The 25,056-nt window shown below is 45.3% G+C and overlaps 1 protein-coding gene across 1 annotated transcript in view; it reads right to left on the bottom strand.

Annotated features, from left to right (window-relative positions):
- Window positions 1-13,955: 13,955 nt before the first annotated feature.
- Window positions 13,956-25,056, bottom strand: part of LOC135378028 (peroxidase-like) — a 57,602-nt gene continuing 46,501 nt past the window's right edge. The window contains exons 6-8 of the mRNA XM_064610855.1: window positions 16,899-17,068; window positions 15,091-15,196; window positions 13,956-14,028 (exon numbers count right to left, since the gene is read on the bottom strand). Coding sequence (XP_064466925.1) covers window positions 13,956-14,028; window positions 15,091-15,196; window positions 16,899-17,068 — 349 coding nt within the window. The remainder of the gene's footprint in view (window positions 14,029-15,090; window positions 15,197-16,898; window positions 17,069-25,056) is intronic.

The following is a 25,056-nucleotide window of genomic DNA, read 5'->3' as shown; positions in this document are numbered from 1 at the left end:
TTAAGCCAGGGAACCAGGTGATAGTTTTTGACACGCGCAGGTCGGCTAAACACCAACAGAAATGGCTGGATCCATATCAAGTCATAGGACAACGGCGTCAGCACTCTTATGAAGTGCTTATGGATGACGGCAAAACGCGCACGGTTCACGCAAACAACCTTCGGGCGTACAAAGCGCGCGTGAACCACGTCGGTGTAATCTTCCAGGGGGAAGAAGACTTTGGGAACGTGGAGCCAGCGCCGACGGCACAAGTTGGGCAGTCTGTTTTGCCACAGGAAGCAATCTCCCATTTGAGCATAGAGCAGCAGGGTCAAGTGCGACAACTGTTTGGCGAGTTCGCGACAGTTTGTGAAGACGTTCCTAGAATAGCTGACGTGGGGGCGCACAATATAAAACTGCGGGAAGGGCACGTCCCGAAACGGGCGTATCCTTATCGGACGCCGCTGCTTTTAAGGAAGGAGGTGGAATTGCAGATAAATGAACTTCTAGAGCAAGGGCTCGTATACCCGATCGTCTGCGAGTATGCCCACCCTATCGTGTGCGTGAACAAAAAAGACGGCGGGGTAAGAATTTGCATTGATTACAGGTCACTCAATGCGGGCACAGTTGACGACCCCTACCCCATGTCGATACAACAAGAGTTACTGTACCGAGTAGGAAGGGCGCGCTTCATCACCCTATTAGATCTTCGAAGGGGATATTGGCAGATCCCGTTGGACCCGGAGAGCCAGGAAAAGGCAGCGTTTGTGACTCATTTTGGGCAGTTCACTTGGCGGGTAATGCCATTTGGGCTCAAAAACGCTGCGGCCACATTCCAGCGCATTATAAATGCAGTGCTAGTCGATCATCAGGAATACGCTTGCGCCTATCTTGATGATATCGCGGTGTATTCTAAAGACTGGGACGAACATTTAAAACACTTGAGATTAATTCTCGCCGCATTAGAGGACGCGAGGTTAACCGTGAACGTGGCAAAGTGTCAAGTGGCGCACGGCTCTATCCGCTATCTGGGCCACATCGTGGGCTCAGGAGCCCATTCTCCTGATCCAGAAAAGGTAGAGACCATCTCAAAGCTCAAGAGACCGACCACAAAGAAAGAACTAAGAAGCGTGTTGGGACTTTGTGGTTATTACCGCGAGTATGTAAAGGGATTTGCGGAGATTGCGCAACCTTTGACAAGGTTGACCGGGAAGAAGGTCCCCAACAAAATTCCATGGGACAAAGAGGCGGAGGCGTCGTTTCAGACTCTAAAGTCTAGGCTGGCAGATGCGGTGGCACTTGCGACGCCGGACCCCGAAAAACCATACTGGATTTTGACAGATGCCTCAGCACACGCGGCTGGTGCGTGCTTGGCTCAAATTAATGACGTCGGCAAAGAGGTACCAATAACATTCGCGAGCCACAGATTCTCGGGAGCGCAGACTCGCTGGGCGGCGATCGAGCGCGAGGCGTTCGCGGTTATCTGGGCTCTAAATAAATTTGATCATTGGGTGTTCGGGGCTCAGGTAACTGTGGTATCCGACCACAACCCTCTTGCTTACCTCACATGCGCGACACCCCAGGGATCCAAGCTGGCGCGTTGGGCACTAGCCTTACAGAGGTACAATGTGAGGATAATCCACAGGAAGGGCAGTGCGCACACTAACGCCGACGCTCTATCGCGTCTGCAGTTCGAGTGAAGCTAGGTCGCATCAGACAGATTGGTGTTTGGGGTGGAAGGACCTCGAGAGCCACTGGCTCTCACCTCATTGTGGGGGCAGTTCCTGTATTGTGTCTTGCAGTAGGTTTTTGTATGACACTGTAATGACAACTAACCTGTAAATATGTGTGTTGTGACCCACAACTACTGGACATGTATTGGGTTAATTTTGTGGCTCTCTTAAGTGCTATATGTGTTTGCAGCCTGTTGTTATCGTATTCCAAATGACTAGGCTACACAACTCTTATTGACATTGTTCCTTGTGTCGCAATTGTGCCCCACAAGTAACTTAAGGGGGGAGATGTAAGAGTTGTACATTTTAGAAACCTTGCAAATATTGTACATTTCCACCTCAGTGGAATAGCCACCCAACAGAGATTCGGGGAAGGCGCGTTGGACGGGGGACACTTGACACCTCAGGGGGTCTTCGCGACCAGATGCTAGCTGGCAATAAATCAGTAGAGTGGGCCAAGGAAGATGCACTGTCCAAAGTTGCATGGTGCACGGATTGACAGCTTGGTCCGTTACCCATAAATACCGAGTAGTGGGCGGACAATTAGGAGGTGCCTGGTTCGTTCTAAATTCAAACTAGGCCAACCATGAGTTGGAGACGTTTGAACCGGGCTTCTGGGATTGGTGTTTGCTGGCGGGGGGTTGTGTCTCAAATGTCACCCTTTTAAGCGGAGGACACACGAAAATTCGTGTGTGGAAGCCGCAACGACTTGATGAAGACGAGGCGAAAGCCCCGTGACTTCAGTCGCTAGAGTATTGTCTATGTATATAGTTATGTAAATAACTATGTAAATAAAGCCCAGTTATTGTTCGGGAATACCGCCTGTCGGACGTCTCTTGGGAATATCTTCGATCTGTGAGCTACATCAACGGACCATCTTCCAGCAACAACGGAAGAAACTTTACTTTGAACATGGTTAAAAAGACGGGCAGAGGTTAGGCAGCGGCTAGAGCACTCCACAGGTCCATACAATGTGCGTACGGCTGATGTATGCGCGCAATCCAGCGTTCACTGTCTGGAGGGAACCCATGGTCCCATAGTCGGGGTCACCGGAGTGGTTTCAGGAAGACAAATCTTTTCAGGAGCAGTACTGCGAGCAATACTGCCCTGCGGCCGTTTGACCTTATTCCAAGGCAGCAGAGCTGTACACGTTACCCCAAAAAAGAAACTAAATACGTTACTCGTTCCTTCCAAAAAATACTAAATACGTTACCCGCTCCTCACAAATAAAAGGGACGCGTTCTCGTTACCTGGAAGTAACGAGTTACTTCCATACGTAACATTTGCATACCAGACAGCAGAAATACGAAAACATGTCCTATCTATATCACCTACATATCTGCGCCAGACACCCGATAAGCCGCTCCATTTCATATGGTATTGTTTTGTTTAAATTTTGTTACCTTTTGTAGCCCCTCTGTCTGTCCGCGAAATCTGGTGTGTGGTCTCTAGTGAATATGTACCTGAGAGTAAGTTGTCAAAAAATCGTTTAACATTGAAGCCAAATGTAAGCAAATTAAATATACAAGAGACAATTGATGTTCTGAGGCTTGAACACATAAAAATGACAAATACATACGAAGCCTCAAGTGCCTAAGCCCAGGCACCCTGCACCGCTACAGCCGCCAACTGTGTAGTGAGGTTAACTGCGTTGGCTGAACAGACGGTCGCGTGACAATCGCCACACCACCACATGCACAATTTGTGTCATTTCGATCCTTTCGGAATATGTTGTGTCTACATAAAGGAGTTGGAGCGGCTGTATTCAAGTAAGTTTCCTGGAGACATAAGCATGCTGCATTGTAGTACCGAAAAGATCATTTACATCGTCTAGATTTGAAAACAAACCACGACAATTCCATTGGAGGAATTGTTCATAATGACGGCTATTCCTTTCACCAACACCACCACCACCTCCTCCAAGAAGAAAGAGAGGGAAGCAGAGCACTTCGATTTTGCTGACTAAGTAACACTAGTTTCATTTAGGTTTCGCAGGGGTAGCTTCTGCGGTTCGCCTGTCTTTATTCCTGCTCCTCTGCCTTTTCCTCGTTTTTTATTCCGTGCACTTCAGGGGGGCTTGAGGATGACTTTTGCGACGTTTTGTCGCCATCATCAACCGCCATGTTTTGAGGGTCTTTTTGGAAGGGGGCTTTCACACCTCTGTCGCCATATGAACTGCACGCCATCGCGGCTGCTGCTTTTTGGCCAGTCGGACGTCTGACCTCCGTCGGAGCAGGAGACACGTGAGTGTCCCCAGCTTTCTGTTAGGGAGTGTGGGGTGGAGGCTCAACAACATGCGAGAATGTTTGAGTCTCCACGGATCTCCTCGGTGGTGCCACTCCCCTGCGCACCACTTCCGAGAAACCGCTTTTGTTTTGAAATTCCTGCTGTGTTCTAGTAGCCCAGTAGGAAATATTCTGTTGTGCTTTGATTTTAATCACTTCTTTTTTATCTTTCCAGGTGGGCATGACCTCGAGTGTACTGGGTGGTCACCTTGGCAGTAGCACAATGATATTCATTGCTGCAAGCCTCTCCTGGGTGGTCCTTGCCACATCACTTGGTCAAATGTCCGCGACTGCTAAGTGCACAAAAGTCACTAAGTGCACAAAAGTCCACAGCTAAGTGTACAAGTGTCACTAAGTGACAGCTGTGCACAAAACGCTGGCATTTGAAGCAACGTCTCGGATTTGGAACATAGTGCCTAAAATTACAGCTCAGGTAATGCCCCTGTCAGACGGACTAATTTAGTGTCAATTGCGCTTAGTGTCATTCGTGTGCTGTCACACGGCATCTTTTAGTGACACTCGGCAGAAAGTGCACTAACGATTTAGTCAGTTTCCCAAACTCACTTCACTCCTCTTCGGCTGACCGAGTGGGTAGCCTCGACGGCAGACTTTGCGGTACAGGTAAAAATATTGAGAAAAAGCGAGGGCCCGACACCACAATATGTTTAAACAATTATTTTCAAAAGCGCGTTTTTTTTATATTTTAGTACAGTACGACATTGTGCCGAAAAAAAAAGAGTCATTACTCTCGTTAACAGCCTGTGAAAAAGGGTCGATTCATACAATGCAACTTTTTGCTGCAACTCTGTTCCCGCTACAGTTGCGCGCAACCGAAGTTGCACCAAAAAGCTCCCTTTCATACGGCGAGCAACTCGGAACACGACCTACTCTATACTAGAGACCTGGACAGCTGGCGATCCCCTATGGGAGAGACGGGTCACGGGTTAGTTACGTTAGTGACCGCTGCAAGCGCCACATAGCATTATTGGGGAGAGGGAATCACCCTTGCCACCGCCTTTAGTCTGCTACGCAGGGGTATACACAGGCTGTTGCTAAGCACGCGCTATTATCTTCGTCGTTTTAAACACAGCCTATCATACATCGCCGCGGTTTTGACAAGTCACGTGGTAACGAATAGTGCGAGGTAGCGCCAAATCCCATAGCCAAGCGGCGATTGCCAGAACTACTACCCCGGTGCTGGGAGCATTGCGCACGTCCAGGTCTCTAGTATAGTAGTAGGTCATGACTCAGAATGCCGTAGTTGTCACCGAGCTCGCCAGATGGCGCGAAAAAACGTCATTGTCATCACTTTCGTCCAATCGCACTGCGACTTCCGCTCGTTACGACTTCAATCCGTTGAGAGTTTGATAATTATGCATAATTTCCACTGGTCAGTGATAATCTCATCGTCTCGCGTACTGCCGCTGCAATAACTGACACATAGAAGTCTTCCTGATTGGTCGCGCTTGCAAGGCGGAGCCGTGTGATTGACAGGTTGCAGCTCTGTGAGGCCGACAACGGCGAGCCCTTTCATCATCACCACCACCACCACCACAGGTTGCAGCTAGAGTTGCAGGAGAAATCGCTCGTGAAGCGATCGGCTGTGCAACTCCTTCAACTCGAGTTGCGCAACGAGAGCTTCGCGTTCACACGGCGCAACTTGGTGGCGCAACCTGGTTGCACGCAACTAAAGTTGCATCGTGTGAATCGACCCAAACTTCGCTGTCTCGGCGATCCGGCGGCGACCATTTTTGTTGTGGCACGTGTGTGAGGACAATTTGCAATTTGTTTTATGTTGGAACAAGATTTGCAGGAAGTGTCGAAAAACATTCTCAGGAAGGTATTGTGGCGCACATCTAAAAATTTAGCCGACGTTTAGTCTTATATTGACATCATCGCTTCAGTGACACTGTTTAAGCCGTGCAGCAAGCACGTAGTGAAAGTGACATTCGCTTGGTTGAGTGCACTTCACGAAAATGACACTAAATGTGCCCTTGTGAAAGGTGTATAAATTGCCTTTATGTTGGAAGGCATTGTGTATAGTTTGAAGGACAGAATAATGTGCTTGGTGGCCAGTTCCATGCCGTCCCTCCTCATCATAATTCTTTTCGCTCATACTACACCCTGCTCACTCAAACCCTCTCCAATCTCAGGCTTTGTGCATTCGAGAAGCTCGTTCTCTGAAATCACGCCCTTCGTTATGTTTAAATGCGTTACAACCCCAGTGCCGGGAAGCTAAAAAGACAGACACAGACACATTGCACTGAGACTTTTAGCTCCCCGGCACTGGGGTTTTAACGCTTTTAATAATGATTCTAGAAAACCGAACAGCCCAATTTTTAACTGTGCAATGTGTCTGTGTCTGTCTTTTTAGCTCCCCGGCACTGGGGTTTTAACGATTTTAATCATGATTCTAAAACCGAACAGCCCTATTTTTAACCCTTTTTTATATACTTCGTTATGTACCATGTACGGTGTGTTGTAACATTCACAGGAATGTCCCCAATGTTCTTCAATGTTTGCAATGCATTGCTTTGTTGTTGACTTTGAGCTTCAACATGGATGTCCCCAGTGTTCAGTTTTTCTTTCACTTTTTCGCGTTAAATGATTTGCTGTTGACGTTTTCCAGCTCCTTTGCTAGAGCAAAAGCAGAGATTTCTCCAATGATTTTCAATCTTATAGTTTGACGGCGTTTGGCTGAATGGCTAGAAACTTGTGGAATTAGGTATGTGAGGTAAGATAGAGAAAATTCTGTGTAAGCCTTTCGGTACGGCTTCTTTTCAGACACCGATCAGTTTGTTTGGAGTGTTGATTATCCATAAGCAGAAAAAGTATTATTCAGGTCAGCTGGTGTGTCGCACACCATCGAGCTCGACTGAGGGAGGGTGCCATGCACGCTAAGACTTTCCTCTGCACTATACCTAAGTCTAGGTTTCAAGAGAGGGAAAAGGGCACAAGTGTTCCACGGTGACGGCGCCACTGTGGGGGCCGCAGTGTACGACAGCATGTACATATACAATGGAGTAGGACCGTCCTTGGCTGGGAGTGCACGATCAACTTATATACATATATGCTCCACATGCAGCCACAAAGCTTCGGCTCTTTTTCCTTTGTGTATGTACTCGCTGGCTCGCACTGCCGCCTTCACAGTTGGTGCCGTCACCGTGGAACACTGATGTCTCGCTGGGACACACTGTCGTGCCGACCCAAGTTTGTGTCACTTCCCTGCGCCGGGCTGAAGAGCGCCAAGTGGAACGAAACGGCCGTCCTCGGCTGGGAGTGCACCATAAACTTACAAACATATGCTCCACGTGCAGCCACAGAGCTTCGGCCATTTTTCCTTTGTATATGTACACGTGGCTTGCACTGCGGCCTCCACAGGTGGCGCCGTCACCGCCGAACACTCATGCCGCGCTCAGACACACTGTCGTGTCAACTCCAGATCGTCGAGTCCCAAGTATAGGACGAAACGGCCCTGCTCGGCTGGGAGTGCACGATCAACTCATACGCTCCACGTGCAGCCACAGAGCTTCGGCTATTTTCCCTTTGAAAGAAATGGGTTCGGGCGACCGCGCACTGAAATAGGTACTAGAAAAAACGAGGGATAGAAAACGGAGAGGTCACACGTCAACGGTGCGTCGGAGGCTCCGCCTTCATCATGACGAACGCGAAGCCAACGCTGACGTGTCCCTTATGTCCCTTTCCACATGTAAATAAATAACTTCCCTCCTTTTTCTTACTTCCTATACCTTTGTTGTCTGCTCTCGTTTTTTCTAGTACCTCTACAGTGTGTGTTCTCCCTTTTTTTTTTCATTCGTTACATAATTTTTATAAAAAGCTAGCGGAGCAAAATAGATGCCGTTTTTGCAATTGAGCTATATGGCGAGGCGAACATTCTCTGAAAGAAAGTTTGTAACTACAAGAACACTAATTACCTAAAATTCATTAATTATCTGTTTACTCAGGGGATTTCGCGCAAAAACGAGTTAACAGAGCGGGAGATATTCTTCCTTGACAGCCATTCCACGTTTAAAAGAACCCTGAAACATCTGGGCGATGAACAAAATAAAGAACAAAATGATGTTCCTTCGCGATTTTTTTGCGGACGATCTACCGAACGTCTGAAAACGGCTACGATATCTGGTGATCGAAAGGAACAGATGTTCTCATTGGGACCATTCCGTAGGTTTTATAATGAAAAAGTTAACGAACGATTTTTTAGGTAATTAGTCATTCGACGGTTGAGCAACAGATGGCCAAGAACGTCCGCCGGCCCAGGGATGATAGAAGTGAAATCCCTTATCTTAAGTCTATAGCCCTTATGAGCCCTTATTATCTTACTATAGCCCTTATAGTTTTTTTATGAAAAATCTGTATCGCCTAAAAAAAAAAGACACCTATCACCTAATAAAGACACGGTCGACACGTCGACCGTTTTTTAAATGCCTCATAGCGTGTAGTACTTTTCATGTTAAATTCTCCACTAAATAAACTAGCTGTTATTAACTTGCCTGTAATCCGTTGTCCATGTCCTATTATTTTACTTTTATTCAACTTCGTAGCCGTCTGATATATCAACCTCTTTCAGAATACCTTATCTCAGACACGATAGGGGACTACAGCGTTGCACCTCGGTGATTGGTCCTTTGAAAAATTTGAATCTTGGAAAAAGCTTGACACTCGAGATGGACTTACCTTATTACTGACCAACTACCCAATATGTACGCTACATCACATACTGCTATAGCACATCATGCACAGAAAGCTCAAAAGTACGTTGTCAGGTAGGTACTAACCTGTGCTAAGCGCCCGCATGGCTTGCTGATGATGTGCGTAAAACAAAGTGCTTCTAAACGGTTATAAATCCAAAGAATCGAGTTTCTGTTACACCGCCAGCTTGCTGCTCCATTATATATGCTGCTTAGTACATTACCTTTCACGTACACATGGGCGCTGAAAAAGAACCAACTTGCGTGAAATATATGCGGCGTACGTTTGTAGCCAGTAAATAGGACATAAACGGTTACCGGAGAGCATAAAGTTTCAGCTTTTCGTGACACGGAAGAGAAAAGTTCTAAATGAAGCCATTCATCGGGGAGACAATGGGTTCGATGAGTGCTCATTGTCCAATAGATCAAAAACGCACACACGTGTTTCATGCAGTGTTTCAACAGTAGTCCTGAGCATGGTTGTCAGACAGCAAAAGCCACAGGTAGCCAATTTTGTGACACACGAAGCCAACCTGTCGACAACAAACAAGCCCCTCTGTAGCCAAAGATCAGCCAACGATCTAACAGAGGAGTCTAACAAGAGAACTGCCTGTTCAAGGCAAGCTTCGATTCCTCGACATGCGGATATTTGTGGAACCTCCTAATTTGTGCTGGGCATATGCCCCGCGCTCGAGGAAGAGCCTTCTGCCTTTTTCGTCAGCGCACTCGAAGCTGGTCAAGCGTGGCATAGCCCTGGCAGCATTGGGCAATGCTCTCAGGGCGGTCGTGCACTCACAAAGTGCAGTTCAGCCGTCTGTCCCAGGTTCGGAGACTTGAGGCTGTGGGGTTCCCCACCCAGTTGATAAGCGGCCTTGCAGAGGTCCTCTTGAGAGGAGAGCGAAGGCGGACTGATGAGGCCCTTCCGGGTGGACTGCGGGCAAAGGTTGCAGCTATTTCGTACGTCCATGAGGTCTCGCACAACATCAAGAAGGCTGCTGGGTCTGTTGGTGGTCGTGTGGTTTTCACAGCGCCGAATAAGCTGGGTGGATTATGCCGAGGGGTCGACGGAGAGAGACTTCTAAAATTGGACTTCAACAAAAATCATACCAAACCTTATGTTTAATGCCGCTGCAATGTCGTCTATGAAATACCACTGTCCTGTGGGAGGACAAATGTTGGTGAAACTGGACGGTGTGTCAAGGACAGACTTGAAGACAACGCAGTTTCACTAGGCTCAAACACGGGCAGCAACTAAGCCATCCATTGTCGTCACTGCGGATGCTTGCCTTCGCTTGAAAGCACACGTGTGTTAAGATGGTATCAAGAAAGAAGGGGCAGAGAAATCTTCGAAGCTCGATCTCCAGAAAAAAATCAGATGCACAATAGAGGTGATAACTGTGTCAGTGCGCCCTCCGTTGAACTCCTTCCCCTGGGGGTATGGTATGTTATTCACTAAACCTTTGTGGTGTTTTTTCCTTCCTCTTCGCTCCTTCTTTCCCGCCAATAATCTTCAATTGCTGGTCAGCGCCGCGTTTTTCTGTATCTTGTCCCGTTCTTGCGCTGTTTCCTGGTGGTAGTAGCGAACAGTTGTTTCTTCGCTTTGCACGAGCGCTTCAGTTACCAACCCCCATAAATTTTGTCAGCGAATAGCCAAGAGCGAAGGTGATCAATATTGAATTATCCTTAAGTGCCTAGACAAGCTTGGACATGTGTTTATCCCATTTCGCACTCAATACTATCACGGACATCAAAGTAAAATTATGTTTGCGGTAGAGAGTGCAGCTGAGAAATGCACGTAAATTCTCTTAAACGTCATGCGAAAGACACTGTGTAAGATGGTCGTCAGAGATATTATCGATCTAACCAAAATATAGCCAACTCCGAAAATAGGGCGCCAAACAAAATTTAAAAAAATAAACAAGCTTGATCATGCTGACAAAGGCTCGGTAATACATAATGTGATGAGCTTACCATGCAGCATGATCAAGCTTCGTCGATAGCATGATTTGTGGATGGATCCCTGTTTGCCAGTAGCCGAGGTGTAAATTATCAGTCTGACAACGTGAAAGTCCGCGGTTCGAATCCCAGCGAACCCAATCGTTGAAATCTTTTCGAAATTTTTTAACCGAATTTCAAAGCTTGGGCTTCAGAGCTGGGCCACTCCAACCGAAACAAGCCAGCGATGTTGCTCGACGCTTTTCGATTTCGCTGAAAAAATGTGCGCATTCCAATCGTGGTGTACCTATAGGAGATGACCTTTTTTCTCAAGATTTTGTTTTGTTGAACATTGGGGATCTGTCGAACTCAGCTGAAACATGAAAATGTGTTGCCCGTTCCGCGCGTTCTTCTGACGCGTACAGACGACATTTCTACGCTTTCTTTGCCTGGTGTTAAAGGGGAAGTGTCGATCTAGCTTACCGAAGGGCACATTGAACGAGAACGAATTTGGTGAATTTTACTGAGAGCTGAGGAATGGAGAGTGGTTTGACCCACGTTTATAATTAATTTTTAGGCAAGTTAGTATTCTGGCAGGAGCCTGAGATTATTTATGCTCATAAACTACTGTATGAAATTTAGTTTCACGTACTTCAAAATATGAAGGTGATCAGTATTAATTGTTTATCTAAGCGATCGAGAATATCGACCATTTGTAAAAAATGCCACTACTAAGATAGTGTTTTACATACCTGAGGTCGTCTAGGAAGTGAAAGAAATTGTGCCGTTTATGAAGGAGATGCTCTCCTATAACATATTGTAAATCTAGATATATATTTTTTGTAAAACCAGAAAAAAAATATTTCGGTACCATACTCCGCTGTAGCTAACTCGTTAGTTGAGGTTCGTTTAGCAAGTAAAAGGCGATGCCTTTGTGACACTCTCCTATATGTAAAGAGGCTCTCTCCTTTATCACTTTGAAAATCTTCAGGTGTAATTTTTGAGTTTTTTGCGAGAAAAAAATTTCGTCAGGATATTCAGCTGCAGCTCATTACATAGTTGAGATCGTCTTAGGAAGTAAAAAAGGGGCACTTGTGGAAGACACCCTCTCACATAACATTTTGGAAGTCTGCATGTGTACTTTTTCTTAAAAGATAAAAAAATCATCAGCGCATTCACATCCCGTCTGGAGGGTACGACGATCACCCTTTGGAGGGAGTTTGAAGAAAGTTCGCCTTCTACTGTTCTCCAAGTTCTACAGCGAGTGCTCACAGCCGCTGCTTCGTAACAGCTTCGTCATCGCTTTTCATTGCCTGACTCGTGGCACTGTTACGTTTCTCGACGTAAAGACGCCGACTTCCGCGGTCGTGATGTCAGCCCCACGGAAAACCGCCGAGCCGGCCGCACAAGGTGATTTATCGATGGTTCCTTGGGCGGTGCCGGCGATGCTTGGCGGTTAAGTCTTTCGAGCCCCTGCCAGCATTTTTAGTCACGACAATTAACTAGGAGAACATAGAACATGAATAATTGAAATACGGCAGTCGTCGAAAAAGTCAGACATCATTTATGGGTGCCTTCGACATTGCTCCTGTAGCCATCTCAATTTTTCGGGAACGGGCGAACCAATGAAGACAGACGGAGCTCAAAAGCAGAAATGAATACTTTATTTGACAGCAATGGAACAGGTTTTGTGTACCGACAGCTAAAATAATAACAATAATAATAATAAACAAATAACGAATGCGAGAACAGTCCTCCCATTTTGTAGGACCGTGGGCTTTCAAGATAGAGGGAAGTAACCGTCGCGGCAACCTGTGTGTTTATAACTGGGATGACTTTATTGGTTCCTTCCACAAGAGAAAAGCTCCTCTGTCCTCCTTATTCAATTCAAGTTCTCAATTGTGTTGTCCACTTCGTCGGCACGCAAATTTGGTCGTCTGCTTCTTTCGCTGCCTGTCCACGCAGGAGCCAGCACACTCGTACTCCAGCAACCGCGTCCGGGAGACAGCGATTGATCAAGACAGCGCGTCACTTTCTCCGTTACCCTCAAGGATCTGTTCACCTAAGTCGTCGGCTAAACAGGTCACGACATATTGTTTTCGGCGCCAATCAAAAGCCGTCGAGCCCTCGAAGTTTTTCTGTTGAGAAAACGTCGTATGCGGGTCGGCCTTTACGGTAACACCATTAGCTACTTGTTTATTGAGCGATGTATGAAAAATGTACTACTTCTCTGATGGCGCTGCGTCGCAATGAAAAAAAGAAAGAAAACAGAAAATTCACTTGCTACTGTCTGCCTCCCCAGGCATGACTTTGGCACAAATGCTACGTAGCACAATCTTGACTCATGCCGTAGTCAAGGGCAATGTGACGGTTTTGGCAGTACCGTTTAAAATGTTGGCAGGTATAGGGCTAGCTTGCAGCACTCCCTAGTGAGTGCAGATATTCTGTCACGTGAACACTAGCTGTTCCTCTGGAAAGAAAGCTTGAAGAGAGTGCATGTGTTGCGGCTCTCCGCCGAGGACGTATGTTTGGAAAAGAAATATCTGAACGTGAAACGCATGAGGCAACGGGTTATTTAGATGTTTTCTGTGAAATGCGAGATAGCATTGGAGCCAATCATTACTTAAATCCATCGTCCTTATTAACCACCTTGAGAATCGAACGTATCTCGAGATATAATTTGCCAAATTTCGGTATCCAAATGACCCGAAATCAGAGCTACGAAGTCCACGAGCGGCAGTAGTGACACGACCTTCGCCTTATATGGGGGCTGAGAGCGGTCTATCTGGCCAACATATTTGCGCCTACTCCAAGCAGCTCGATCGCTCCAAACTACGTGGCCCTCTGACATGAAATGCCTGTCGGTCTTTCTGCTCCGTAGTCCTGGTTGCGGCTCATTGGCATAGCAAAATCTCGAACTACGTTGATTTCCCAGGTTATTCAACAAGGGCGATGGATTTGCGTAATGAATGACTATACGTCTGCTATCTCGCATTTCCTACATCTAATTAATAAGTGAATCAATTAATTTTAGCTAATTGGTCGTCTAATAGTTACAAACCCTTTCCGACAGGACGTCCGCCCCGTCGCATATTCCGCCTGCACAAATGGCATATTTGCTGCTCTCACAGCTTGTTTAGCAAGAAAAAAATCTGTAATTAACCTTTAAAAAAACTCTATAGGAGGCTAACCATTACATTAGGGAGCACCGGCCGTAGTGTCAACTCATAACGTGACACAGCAACTCAACCTGATCGGAACACTTCGTTGACAGTACCAACATGTCCTGGACGTTATTGTTAGAAAAGTTTTCTTTATCCATGTTGCCCCTCCCTCCATGGTGTCAGTCTTGTCCTTGGTAGCTGCCCGCAATACCGAGTGGGATTGCTGTAAAATATAGAAATTTTGAGGCACTATTGGTATCTTCGAAATCGAATCAGCCCATGTCATAGTCACAATTTATTTGTTGTTGTTGTCGTTCGAAATCGAACCCAACCTATAGTTACTCATAATGTTTTACGGTCTGAGTAGACTAGACATTTATCGAAGAGGAAATGCATTGTGGAATCGGGACACATAGTTTTTGCATAATTATAGCATATTAGTCGGGTACATGACCTCATTATTACCCGCATTAGTGGATTTCTGGAAGACCAAATATAAGTGACGTTAGGTGTTCAGAGGAAGCCATTTTCCTTGAAGACCATTGCGGAACCCTCTCTACATGCCGCTTGGTGGAGTGCAACGATTTATCAGTTAGTTATCCAGGACACCCCATGTTGGTTCAATGTGACACCATACGGATGTTCAACGTCACATTCGTGTTCTTCAAAACAGTGTTCAAAGCTCTGTCTTGCTCTGCGCACCGGTGCATTATTATCCTGACACAAGATGATGACGCCATGTGTTGCATAATAATCGTTACTGCACGTGGTCGTCCAAGGTGACCGTATAGTCCTTGGCACTGATGTGCCCGCCAAGCCCGCGAAGCAGCCAAGGCGAAGAAGCCTGCGAAGCACTTGTCCACACGTAGCCCTCACATATGTGTGCAAGGTGGTGGACTCATCGGACAAACATTACAGCTTTGGCATCTGCAGCAAACTGCAGCTGGCATAATATTGCCGACGAATCTTGCCATTGACTCTATAGTGGGCATCCGCCAGGAACAGTTTTAGTGGATATACTTTATTTGGGATGCTTATTCAATGCTCCAACTTGGAAAGCTGTGACTCCATGTTTTGTGAACAAAATTCGTGTCGGTTCCTCTTGTCGAGCAATTTGCTCCTGTTCCGTTCGTACCTCTTTGTGAAATGTTAAGGTTTGTGTCACTAGAATTGTTTCAGTTCGGTTGTTCAACCTCGATACTCGTTGTATAACTTATTATAAAACTCTTATTAGATGATTTGTATGTAAACCTATATAAGCCAAAAGTTTAAATGTGTAGCTTACTGTGTAGAAACTTGTTGGAACACGTTCGCCTGGATTCTTCTGATCACGTTGCTGTTGTCACATATAATTTGCGCAAAAGTCGTTTTCCGTAGTTCCTGCAGTTGAGCTAGAGAGAGAAAGAAACCCGAAGAAATAATATATATAAATAAATAAGATGTTTAAACAATATAACCAAAATTTGCGGGTGCATGCCAATGCATGCCAATTTTACGATGTGCTCATTATAATTGCAGTGACACATGCAACTGATTAAAAAGAGCACGTTAATTGTTCCAATGCAATAGACCACTTTTACAGACCTGAATACGAGATTCTCTTTGAACACCCATAGCTCGCATGGATGTATTTAGGCAGAGTTATTTCAGTAATGAATCAAGTTTTTCCGAATGGGAGGCGTCCGCGCAAGTTTACGTGTTTGGAATAGCATACACTCTTATCTTGCCAAGCAGTTCAAAATGTATATTCATTTTTTTTTCTTTTTTTACTTTGGCTTCATGAAAACGTTTGAAGAATGCGAAAGACCGGCTCGCATGGCGTAGAGGTTAGGACGATCGCCTTCCACGGGAACACTGGGAGGGGACACGAGTTCTAATTCCGGCATCGGCTGTAATGCCTGCGGGTTTCTCTGGGTTTTCGGGCAGACCTTCCAGACGAATGTCGGCACTGGTACACCCTGAAGTCGGTCCAGGACGCATACTAGTTCCCCTGTCCCACACCCGTGCCTGCTGTCCTCTCTCCATGCCAACGTCTGTACGTCGCCAATAGCCACAGTTGCTTCGTTTCGCTAACACGGAATACAAAATAATGTGAACGAAACAATTTAATGCCGAAACAAAACGTGACTGTGCTCATGAACGTTCCCTTCTTTTTGTAAAATAATGACTTCCTCGTCACATGAGACTAAAAAAATATCGTTAGCGAATGCTTTCAAATTTCTTACTTCCTTTATAGCTGAAAACTGCAAACGACAATAACACCTGGTGGCCAATACAAAATACTCAGAAATATATACTAAAATAAAACTAAAAACATGTCTAACCTTCCTAAACCTGCTGACATGATGCCGGCAAATATTTACAAATTGCGTACAGATATTCTTTTCCACCTTCCTTCTCATCGTTTCCGTTTGAAAACATGCGTGTATCCCCGGCAGAGAACAACTGAAGAAGTGCATTTAATCACAAGAATTCAGTCCCCTTCCTTAACAAACCCTTGCGATGTGGAACATCTAATATAGGTAATGTACACCATATAGCGCAGTAATGTACAGTAATACATACAGTAAAGTGCTGCAGTGCGGTATTTTTGTTAATTATGTGATGTCATATGTTTTGGCAGACAATCGCGCCTCACCAGAACGCCATCCGAATACGAGAAGTACCCAAGCGTATTCCAGAAGAATCAGATGTCATTTACGTAACGCCCGTTTGACGGGTATTGCGGAAAAGGATTTCGGGTGTCTAATTCTGTAATTACTGCGGAAGCTCCATGCATAAAAGTATAGTAGATAAAGCGGTACGGACAGGATGAAACGTCCGCGAGCTGATGGAATAGAAGGAGGCACATTGGCTTGTGCTCCTTATTGTTCTATGATACCTTATTCACGCGTTGGGAAAATTGACAGTGTTACGGTCTTGAAAGAACATCTCACGAGTATACGGTACAGATTACTCTCTGCGTGAGCATGTAATTTTCCTTTTAAGGATGGTGCGATATGTAACACGGTATGTATGGTACTGGTATACGGTATATGGCACGGTATATGCGGTATGTATGATACTAGTATCTTTACACATGGGGTCCGTTACCTCGAGTGAAGGAACCAGCTTCGTTCCCATGCTCGTAGTAGAAGCGATCTCCAAACTTTAAACTGTGAAACATCTGTCCAAGTATGCATGCAAAGGTGGGTCCTACAACGGCACCAGCAACGTGGAACTCGGTGAGTCCTGCGGTGAAGAGGTCAACGTCCCTGGCATTTCTGAAACATCAATGCACATCATTTGTATTGATGTATACTCATAAACAGTAGTGCTCATGAACTGAAAGTGCGTGATCGTCCGGCAACTTTGGAAAATAAACGGTTTCAACACCGTAGCTAATTTCTTTCACGAGCATTCGAGCCTGATACAGTCGGATTTGGCAACATTTCGGCCACATAAACTGTACCTCCAGATAAACCTAATGAAGATTCAGCCACCGTGGTAACGATGCCTGGATACGCTTGGTTATGTCTGGGGAAATTCGAGGGCGTGACCACTTCGAGAGGTGAGAGACACAAGTAAAAGCATGTCGCACACAAAAAAAGTCGACAGGTAATCTGCTGGAATAAACAAAGAAATCAGCAGGAGAACCTCGTGGAAGAGTAGTAATATAAAACATGAGCGAGATATATGTACTGATCCGAGTTTCTGCGCATGACTGCATGGATGCGTAGGTGAGGTGTGTATTGGTACCCTGAGGGAACATTTTAAGGAAATTACTCGTTTATATGAGCGCTTGAGTTATATACCTCTGCTGTCACTTTAAGGGTCATGCGTTCTACGGGAAGGTGTCTCACGTGAGGTATGACAGAAGGATATACTTGTCTGAAAATTATGGAACCAACGGTGCCTATCTTTCGCGAACTTTTGCCATAGTATTCGGGCACCTTGATCAGTTTTCAGTCGCGCTGAATTGACAACAACAACTTTATATAAATGATGATGAGTGGGTTTTTCATCGCCAGGGGTGATACTCTACCCCGTTGCTGGTGGTAATGCGGTGAAATGGAATAATCAGTCGTCTGACAGTGAGGACCGAAGTTCTACGGTGTCCAAAAACTTGAGAACTGCTTTTAGGGCAGAGCGTTGGTGGGCTAGATTTGACCATGGACCAAGCAATTTTGACATAGTGAAAGGGCGGGAGCCCAGCTGATTTAGAGACACCGATAGCGTGGATCTGAAATGTTAGTAGTGCGGGCAACGGAGAAAGCTGTGCTCTAGATCTTGCAGATGACCGTAGTGATGCCCTCTAGGAGAAACAACTTCTCGCAAACGGTAACGCCACTGAGCCACATTGTGTCGCATTCGATGAATTAATGCAGCGTCTTGACGAGAGGTGTTTCGTGGCATCCGGAAAGCAAGCGTTGGATCAAAATCAACACTTGCAAGCATAGAGGGGGAGAATGTCAGTTGTCAATTGCTGGGAAGCCAGGGGTGCCACTAGACATCGAAGAATGGAACGACGGTCTCCTCTCAGCAGTGCAATGCCCGTTCGTTTCCTAGATGAAACATCCGCTTCAGCTGCGCTGTCAGCCTGTTCATTTCCCCCGACACCACTCTGGGCCTGACCCACTGGAGAACCACCCATGTAGCCAAAGGTGGGATACTAAATGTCTAATGGACGGCTAAATTTAGGCGAGTGGCATGTCTACTAGATGTCTCCCAATAGCTTAATGTCTAGGAGAATTGCTGCAGCATTCCTCTCGCATACCTAACATTACGTCACTTAGACGTCAACCCTAGATATCCAAGTTCTTACCCTAGCCCAACTTTATACTTTTTATATACAAGCCCGCGGAGGCTTCTAGAGGTATATTAGCCATAACGTCTAAATTTAGACCAAAGCTTTACCTCAATTTTCCTTGCAAGGTAGGACTCTACCTTCATTAGCCTTTACTTAGACCACACCAAAAGCTTCTCTGTATGTGTGTACTCTTTCAGAAATGTGTGCTATGCTGTGCCTGTGAAAGTAACACGCACTAGGTCACACAAGAAACACATTTTGCCAAAAATTTCTTTGAAGTAAAGCTATTACAACACTGCGAAAGTGACTAGCATATGCAGTCTACGTTTACGCAGCACTGTGACTAGACAATAATGGTACAGGTACTTATCAAGGCCTAGAGAATGATTAGATAGCAATGTTCATAATATCACATCATATATTGTTGAACTTCTAGGAATACCATTGAACCATTATATTATATATTATATATTATACCAGAATATTATATACCATGAACCACTGATATTAAACTCCAGCTACTTATGTTCCCTGATGATACATCTGCAACTCTCGTAGGCTGACTCTGTAAGCACTCAAAAGCAAAATATCCATTTAAACCAAATTTCAATAGATACTGAGCGCCCGAAAAAGCGGTCGAATGCCCCACATTTTGGTAGCATACCCGCGGTATAATACGTTCCAAGTGGCATACATTGACATGATAGTAATGCTATGATGTTCATAACAACACAGCCCAATCAGTCGGACAGTCAGTCGAACATTGTTATGATCAGCTGACAAATATTCGACCAATGTAACCTAACCCTGTCAAAAAAACGACACCGAGCAATCCTCATGGGTCGTTCCACGCCAAATGATCCGAATGTCCTGCTTGTGGAAAAGCGTGTAAACCTAATCGCACGCCCGACAAGATGGTGATCTGCGGACTGTTGATAGCAGTGACATGGGGTACGGTTTCCAGTTGATATCTGTGGCACCTGTTGGCAAAGGGGGCGGTATCTTACTGCTTAAAAACGATGCCGCGTTAGGCAGAAGGGTTTTTACCCTCGGGGCGTTGCCAGGAGCGGACTGCCTTGGTCTGGCACGGAAAACGGTTTCTTGGTGTACCCCGCATTCTGTTGGTATGTTACTAAATGACTGTTAGTATGATCAGAGTTTGGTTTACTTCCCCAGCAGACGGATTCCCATATGCTCGACCCCCTCAGTTCTACTCCAAATAATACCATAGATACTCCGTCTTACCAATAGGTATTTGCCAAAGATTTACTGAAAAATATTGAATAGCCCTTGAGTTTTGAAGGGTCAAGATTTACGCAAAAGACGAAGGAAGCAGTCGAGAGGGCGCACTTATCCACATGGACAGGGTTTTCTGGCAGAGAATGACAAAACGAGGCCACAGCAATGTGCAAAATGCGATTCCTTTGGCCAAATGCGTAAATTTTCCGACGTCGTAACTAAAGAGCAATTCAATATTTTTAGTTAAACTTCGACAAATGCCTATTGGTCGAACGGAGTATCTATGGTAGTTTTTTTATATTTTCTTTCGCAAAAGAACTAAGGGGGTTCGAAAAGGTATTTGGATCATTTCGCGTGGAATGACCCTGATGACCCATGATTGACATGGTAACTGTGGAATGACCCACCAGTATGTAATTTGGGACCTAGATGGTCTGTGACATCGGATAATCAAGGTCCAATTTCATCCATGCGCACTGCGCCTCTTGTGCTCTCCTCAAATTAGTAGCCGTGTCAAAGCAACCTCAAATCACACAACTGTTATTTACACGGATTTGAGCACTCATCATCGAGATGGGGATCGCTTATAAGAAACCACACGAAACAGTAAACAGCAGCAACAAAAACTTGATTCAGCACTTACATGTCTTTGAAAGCGTACCGTTCATCATCAACACACACGCCGTAATCGACAAAGCGTAACCTCATGCGGCGTATGCTGCGTATCCGCAATGTCCGACCAACGAACAGAGACGACCAAAAATTCCTTCCAAGCAATCAGCTGCTCGGCGATGGTGTGCATCTCTGTTTCCGTAGACTTGGGGACTCGTGTTTTTCCGTCCGGTTTGCCCTTCTTGACCCAAATTCGGCGATATTGAGCTTCACCACCAGCTCGCGACGACTCGATCCATTACTTGCCGCTTCGTATGAACTTAAAGGGACCGAAAGTGAATATAAACCTATCGAAACTTTATGTTCAGCGAAAAGCTTGAACCTTCAAAAGCTCAAATATCAAAGAACTCCGCTGAAATCGCTGTAGTTTTTCTGTAATGGAATTCTCGATGATTGCATGTCCAGGGACCTAGAGGATGTCAACAATTGCATCACCCCGCGCTATCTGTCGAGGACGCATGGAATACGCGCGCTTCTGCTCGCTAATCCGGCGAAAACGAAAATGGCAGTGGGCATTTGTGACCACTTTCTATGTCTAGAATGTCGAACCTCTCGAACATGAGTGCGCTGGAATTCCGCGTTCGAGAACACATCGCTTACACAGAACTTCTGTTCGTGCGATAGCGTACTGGAAAGTGTGTGCTTCGCAGCAGAAGATTCCTCGTCCAGAGATTTACCGGAGTCACATTCGTCCTCACCAGTACCTCACCGTGCCGTGAACACGGACTGGTTTGTGAAAGTTACATGTATCAGGGAGAACCACTTGTGTAAGCAGAAACAAGCGCTGTTTTTTCGTCGTGCAGGTGTTCATGTTGGAAATGCAAACCGGTGGATACTACGGACCAGCGTTTTTGCTGCCGAGAGGTAGAGAATGCGTGTGAAAAGCAGACAGACAATTGCATCACAACTAACGAATATTTTGAAATACTGTGCCTTGACACCGAAGTACTGCAAGTGTCTTTTACATACATCCGAGAAACCGAAGGGCATGGCAACATACTCGGCAGCGCCCAGTGGTCTTTACGCGCTACTTGAACGGCAAACCCTTATTTCTGCAGGAAATTCCGTTATATCACCTGTCGGCTATTCACAAGGCGGATATGGGGTGCTCTGAGAAAGTACAATAGAAAGTATTCTTCCTGCCTTAGTCGTGCATGCTATTAGGGATGATTTCCCCATCAGTGTGCAGACTTGTAAAAATGTATATATTGATGTCAGCAACTTTTCATTTCTTGCTTGCTGCAAGTTTTTCTCATTAGTTTTTCTTTGCAGTCACAGCATATTATTATTAGTTTGTTCCTGGAGGGTTAAGTACCCTGGGGGGCATATCTGTATTTGTAGATTATACTCATGCCTTGTATATATGAGTAAATAAGATAATTTTCATCAGTGTCATTCAGCTGAACTGTGTTCATAACCTTTTAATATACTTCTTATTGACCAGGTTTCCAAATGCCAATTAATATTTGAACAGAGATTCAGATTTAACCCTTAATTAACTCAGTTTTGCTAAAAGTAGTACTTCTAACTGATTCATTACCATATCACCAACTAACATTTGTAAAGAAGGACTTGAGGGCTGACTTCAAGTATTAGCAACCGTTGATCTGGGTTTAAAGTTAACCATGCAGCATTGGTGTGGGCAATAGTACTCCAAAATGGCTATATAATTTATTGCATAAGTTCTCTGTTACTGCAATTGAGATGTACTTCTGTAACGTACTTTTGACAGCCCTGTAAATTGAAACTGGCTTCAGTGTACACGACAAACGCATCGTAACATTTAATTGAAATATAATATAAGAGCAGATGCAACATTTTGTCGCAACTCAAACTATATCTTTCAACACTGTGTTGACTATACTTTCACTATATCTTTCAACACACTGTAACCAAGTTCGAACTTGAAGCAAACCGAATACACCGTTCATTGCTTAATACCGAGACAGTTTTATGAGTGCGTACCATTTTATGATGAGTATCTTCTTTCGCTGCATGCAGAGCGGAAAGCGCTTGTGTGGCACGTAATCCTGTCTTTGTTGTCAGCCCTCGAAATCCGACGGCGCCCGAGCGCGTTCTTCACTCTCCAACCGCTCCAACTCACGAAGCATTACAGTTCCGGAGTTGGTAGACTCTTCATGGGATAATAGTTGTGTCCAGGAACAGTACAACACGCGTAGAATCACATATCGACGCATGAATAAACCAGCGAACACATTTCTACAAACTGTTCTGCCGATTGACACCACCGACACACGGAACACAAGAGGACGCCGTGCCGGCCGATTTTATGATGAGCATCTTCTTTCGTTGCTTGCACAGCGGAAGGCGCGTGTGTGGAACGTAATCGTAATCCTGTCTTTGTTGTCAGCCATCGAAACCCGACTGCGCAAGAAACGCGTTCTTCACTCTCCAACCGTTCCAACTCACGTAGCATTCCAGTTCCGTAGTTGAGTAGCTGAGAGACTGTTCGTGGAATAATAGTCGTGTCCAGGAACAGCACAACACGCGTAGAATCACAAACTGTTCTGCCGATTGGCACCACCGAAACACGGAACACAAGAGGACGGACGCCGTACGCCGTACCATGCCGATGCCGCCGATGCGTGCTATTTCGAAACTATGCTGAAAGTGCTGTAACGGCCGCCGGGACGCTGCACGCACATGCGTGAGTACAAAATTCGATTTCAAAACATTGTCGACCAATCGGAGCGCGCACACAGTCTGGACCAATGAACGTGCAACGTTGTAGATTGGCGCAGTGGTACATATTCTACAGCCGCATCCTCGTTTACCTGACGAGTACTGGAGAAGTCATGCGGCGCTGATCGAAAGAGAGGGTAAACCGGAGAGGTGTCCCCCTTTTCCTTGCGTTTTCTCGATGCTCGGACTTGGGAGGAAGGTTTGCCGGCGGTGACGGCTAATCTGACAGACATCCTTGACATTGGTAATATCACCTGAAGTGAACATACACCATTATCATTGATGGCATGGACTTGTGGCCATCTTTAGGTGGTACTACTGCATCGAAAGCTGTGGATGTGCCCGAGGAAGAAGCAGCATATATGTTTCTTTTCTTTTTTCTGCTACCATCTAGCTTGCAGTGGGGATTTGGAGTCGGTGAACACTGTCCATTCTTGCGGGCTAATATAAACTATGTGCTGCAGATAAGAATAGAATGGCATAGAGTTCTGCATCTGTTGATCAGGTTGGATGCGAAAGGCGTCGTCCTTGCACTACGCCTTCGGATGGGATTACAAATGCGGAGGAACTTTGTCTAAAGTGGAACTTGGAACATGGTGCTAAACTTAATTTTCTGAATTGAACTTAGAAATTTGGCAAGCCAAGAAGCCGTTGAAGAAATCTGTGACCCGCACCTTCAGTTTTTTTCTTTTTTTTTCATGCCTCCGATGATTTTTCATGCTTCCAGCAAAGCTGACACGCCACCGTTATCTCAAACTCTGAGGAGGAAATTGGAATGGGCTGGGGGTCACCGTTTTTTTTTTTTTTTTCGCCGCTTTTGCATAACTTGGAGGAGAAATGAGCACGGCCGGCAATTGATGGCTCTCGAAACAAATGTTTTCACAATATTCCTTTCAGCTATTAGCATTATTATAAGGAATGTATTTTGTGATGGAGTGGGGTAAATACGACATGCGCTTTATGTTTATGGCAAGAAGTAAAAAAACGTGACATTGCTTGGCGAATTATTCCGCAGTTCAAGACAGAAAATTAAATTTCTCGCGACCAAAAGAAATTTATGATGAAAGTGCACGCATGTCATAGCAAAAGCTAACCGAATATGAGTACCGTTGACACCGTATAGTTTTGAGGACAGTATTTTTTTTTAATGTTTTTGTGACATCTGCGCTTTACTCGGGCATCTGTTCGAGGGCATTTATCTCGCGAAGTACCACACGTAAAAATATATATATATATATATCTTATCAATATTATTTTGTGGCATACATGCACCCATGATGTAATGAACAACAACTATGAAAGTGTCCCAACCATTTTAATCCTTCCCTGACACTTCATATAGTTCAACTGGTTAAGGAACCTGGGGGTACCGATTACCGTCTGCAGAGAAAACTCGTGTTTGTTTCCCCATCTCTACACTTCTACAGAAGCCACCGATTCATGGCGAATGAGACGCCGAAAGCTAAAAATCCTAGGAATGAGACTGCTTGTACACATTCACTGGAGCCCTTCTGTTGTGCACTTGCAGTTAATGCTTTGCAGGGTTGTCACTGTTTTAGTGATTCATTCACCGTGTCTCTTGCGGTAAACCTGTGTAGCCTCTTCCTTCTGCTCAGGGTCTCATAAACAGCCACGGTGCATAGAGATCGAACACGGCGTCAGTAAGCTCCTGGACATGGCCTGACATGAAAGTTAGCATTACTAGAATGGTTAAAACAGACTGAACCGACCTGCGCAGTAAAGAACAATACCATTTTATATTTCAGTAGTTTTTCCGCATGCATTCCTCATGTGTAGACACAATATGTGGTACATAGTTGTAGTAGAAGTGGTGCTCTGATATCTTAG

Source organism: Ornithodoros turicata, chromosome 1, assembly GCF_037126465.1.
Source record: "Ornithodoros turicata isolate Travis chromosome 1, ASM3712646v1, whole genome shotgun sequence".
NCBI lineage: Eukaryota > Metazoa > Arthropoda > Arachnida > Ixodida > Argasidae > Ornithodoros > Ornithodoros turicata.
The sequence above is the reverse complement of the archived record's forward strand: the minus strand, read 5'-3'. Positions and strand labels throughout refer to the sequence as shown.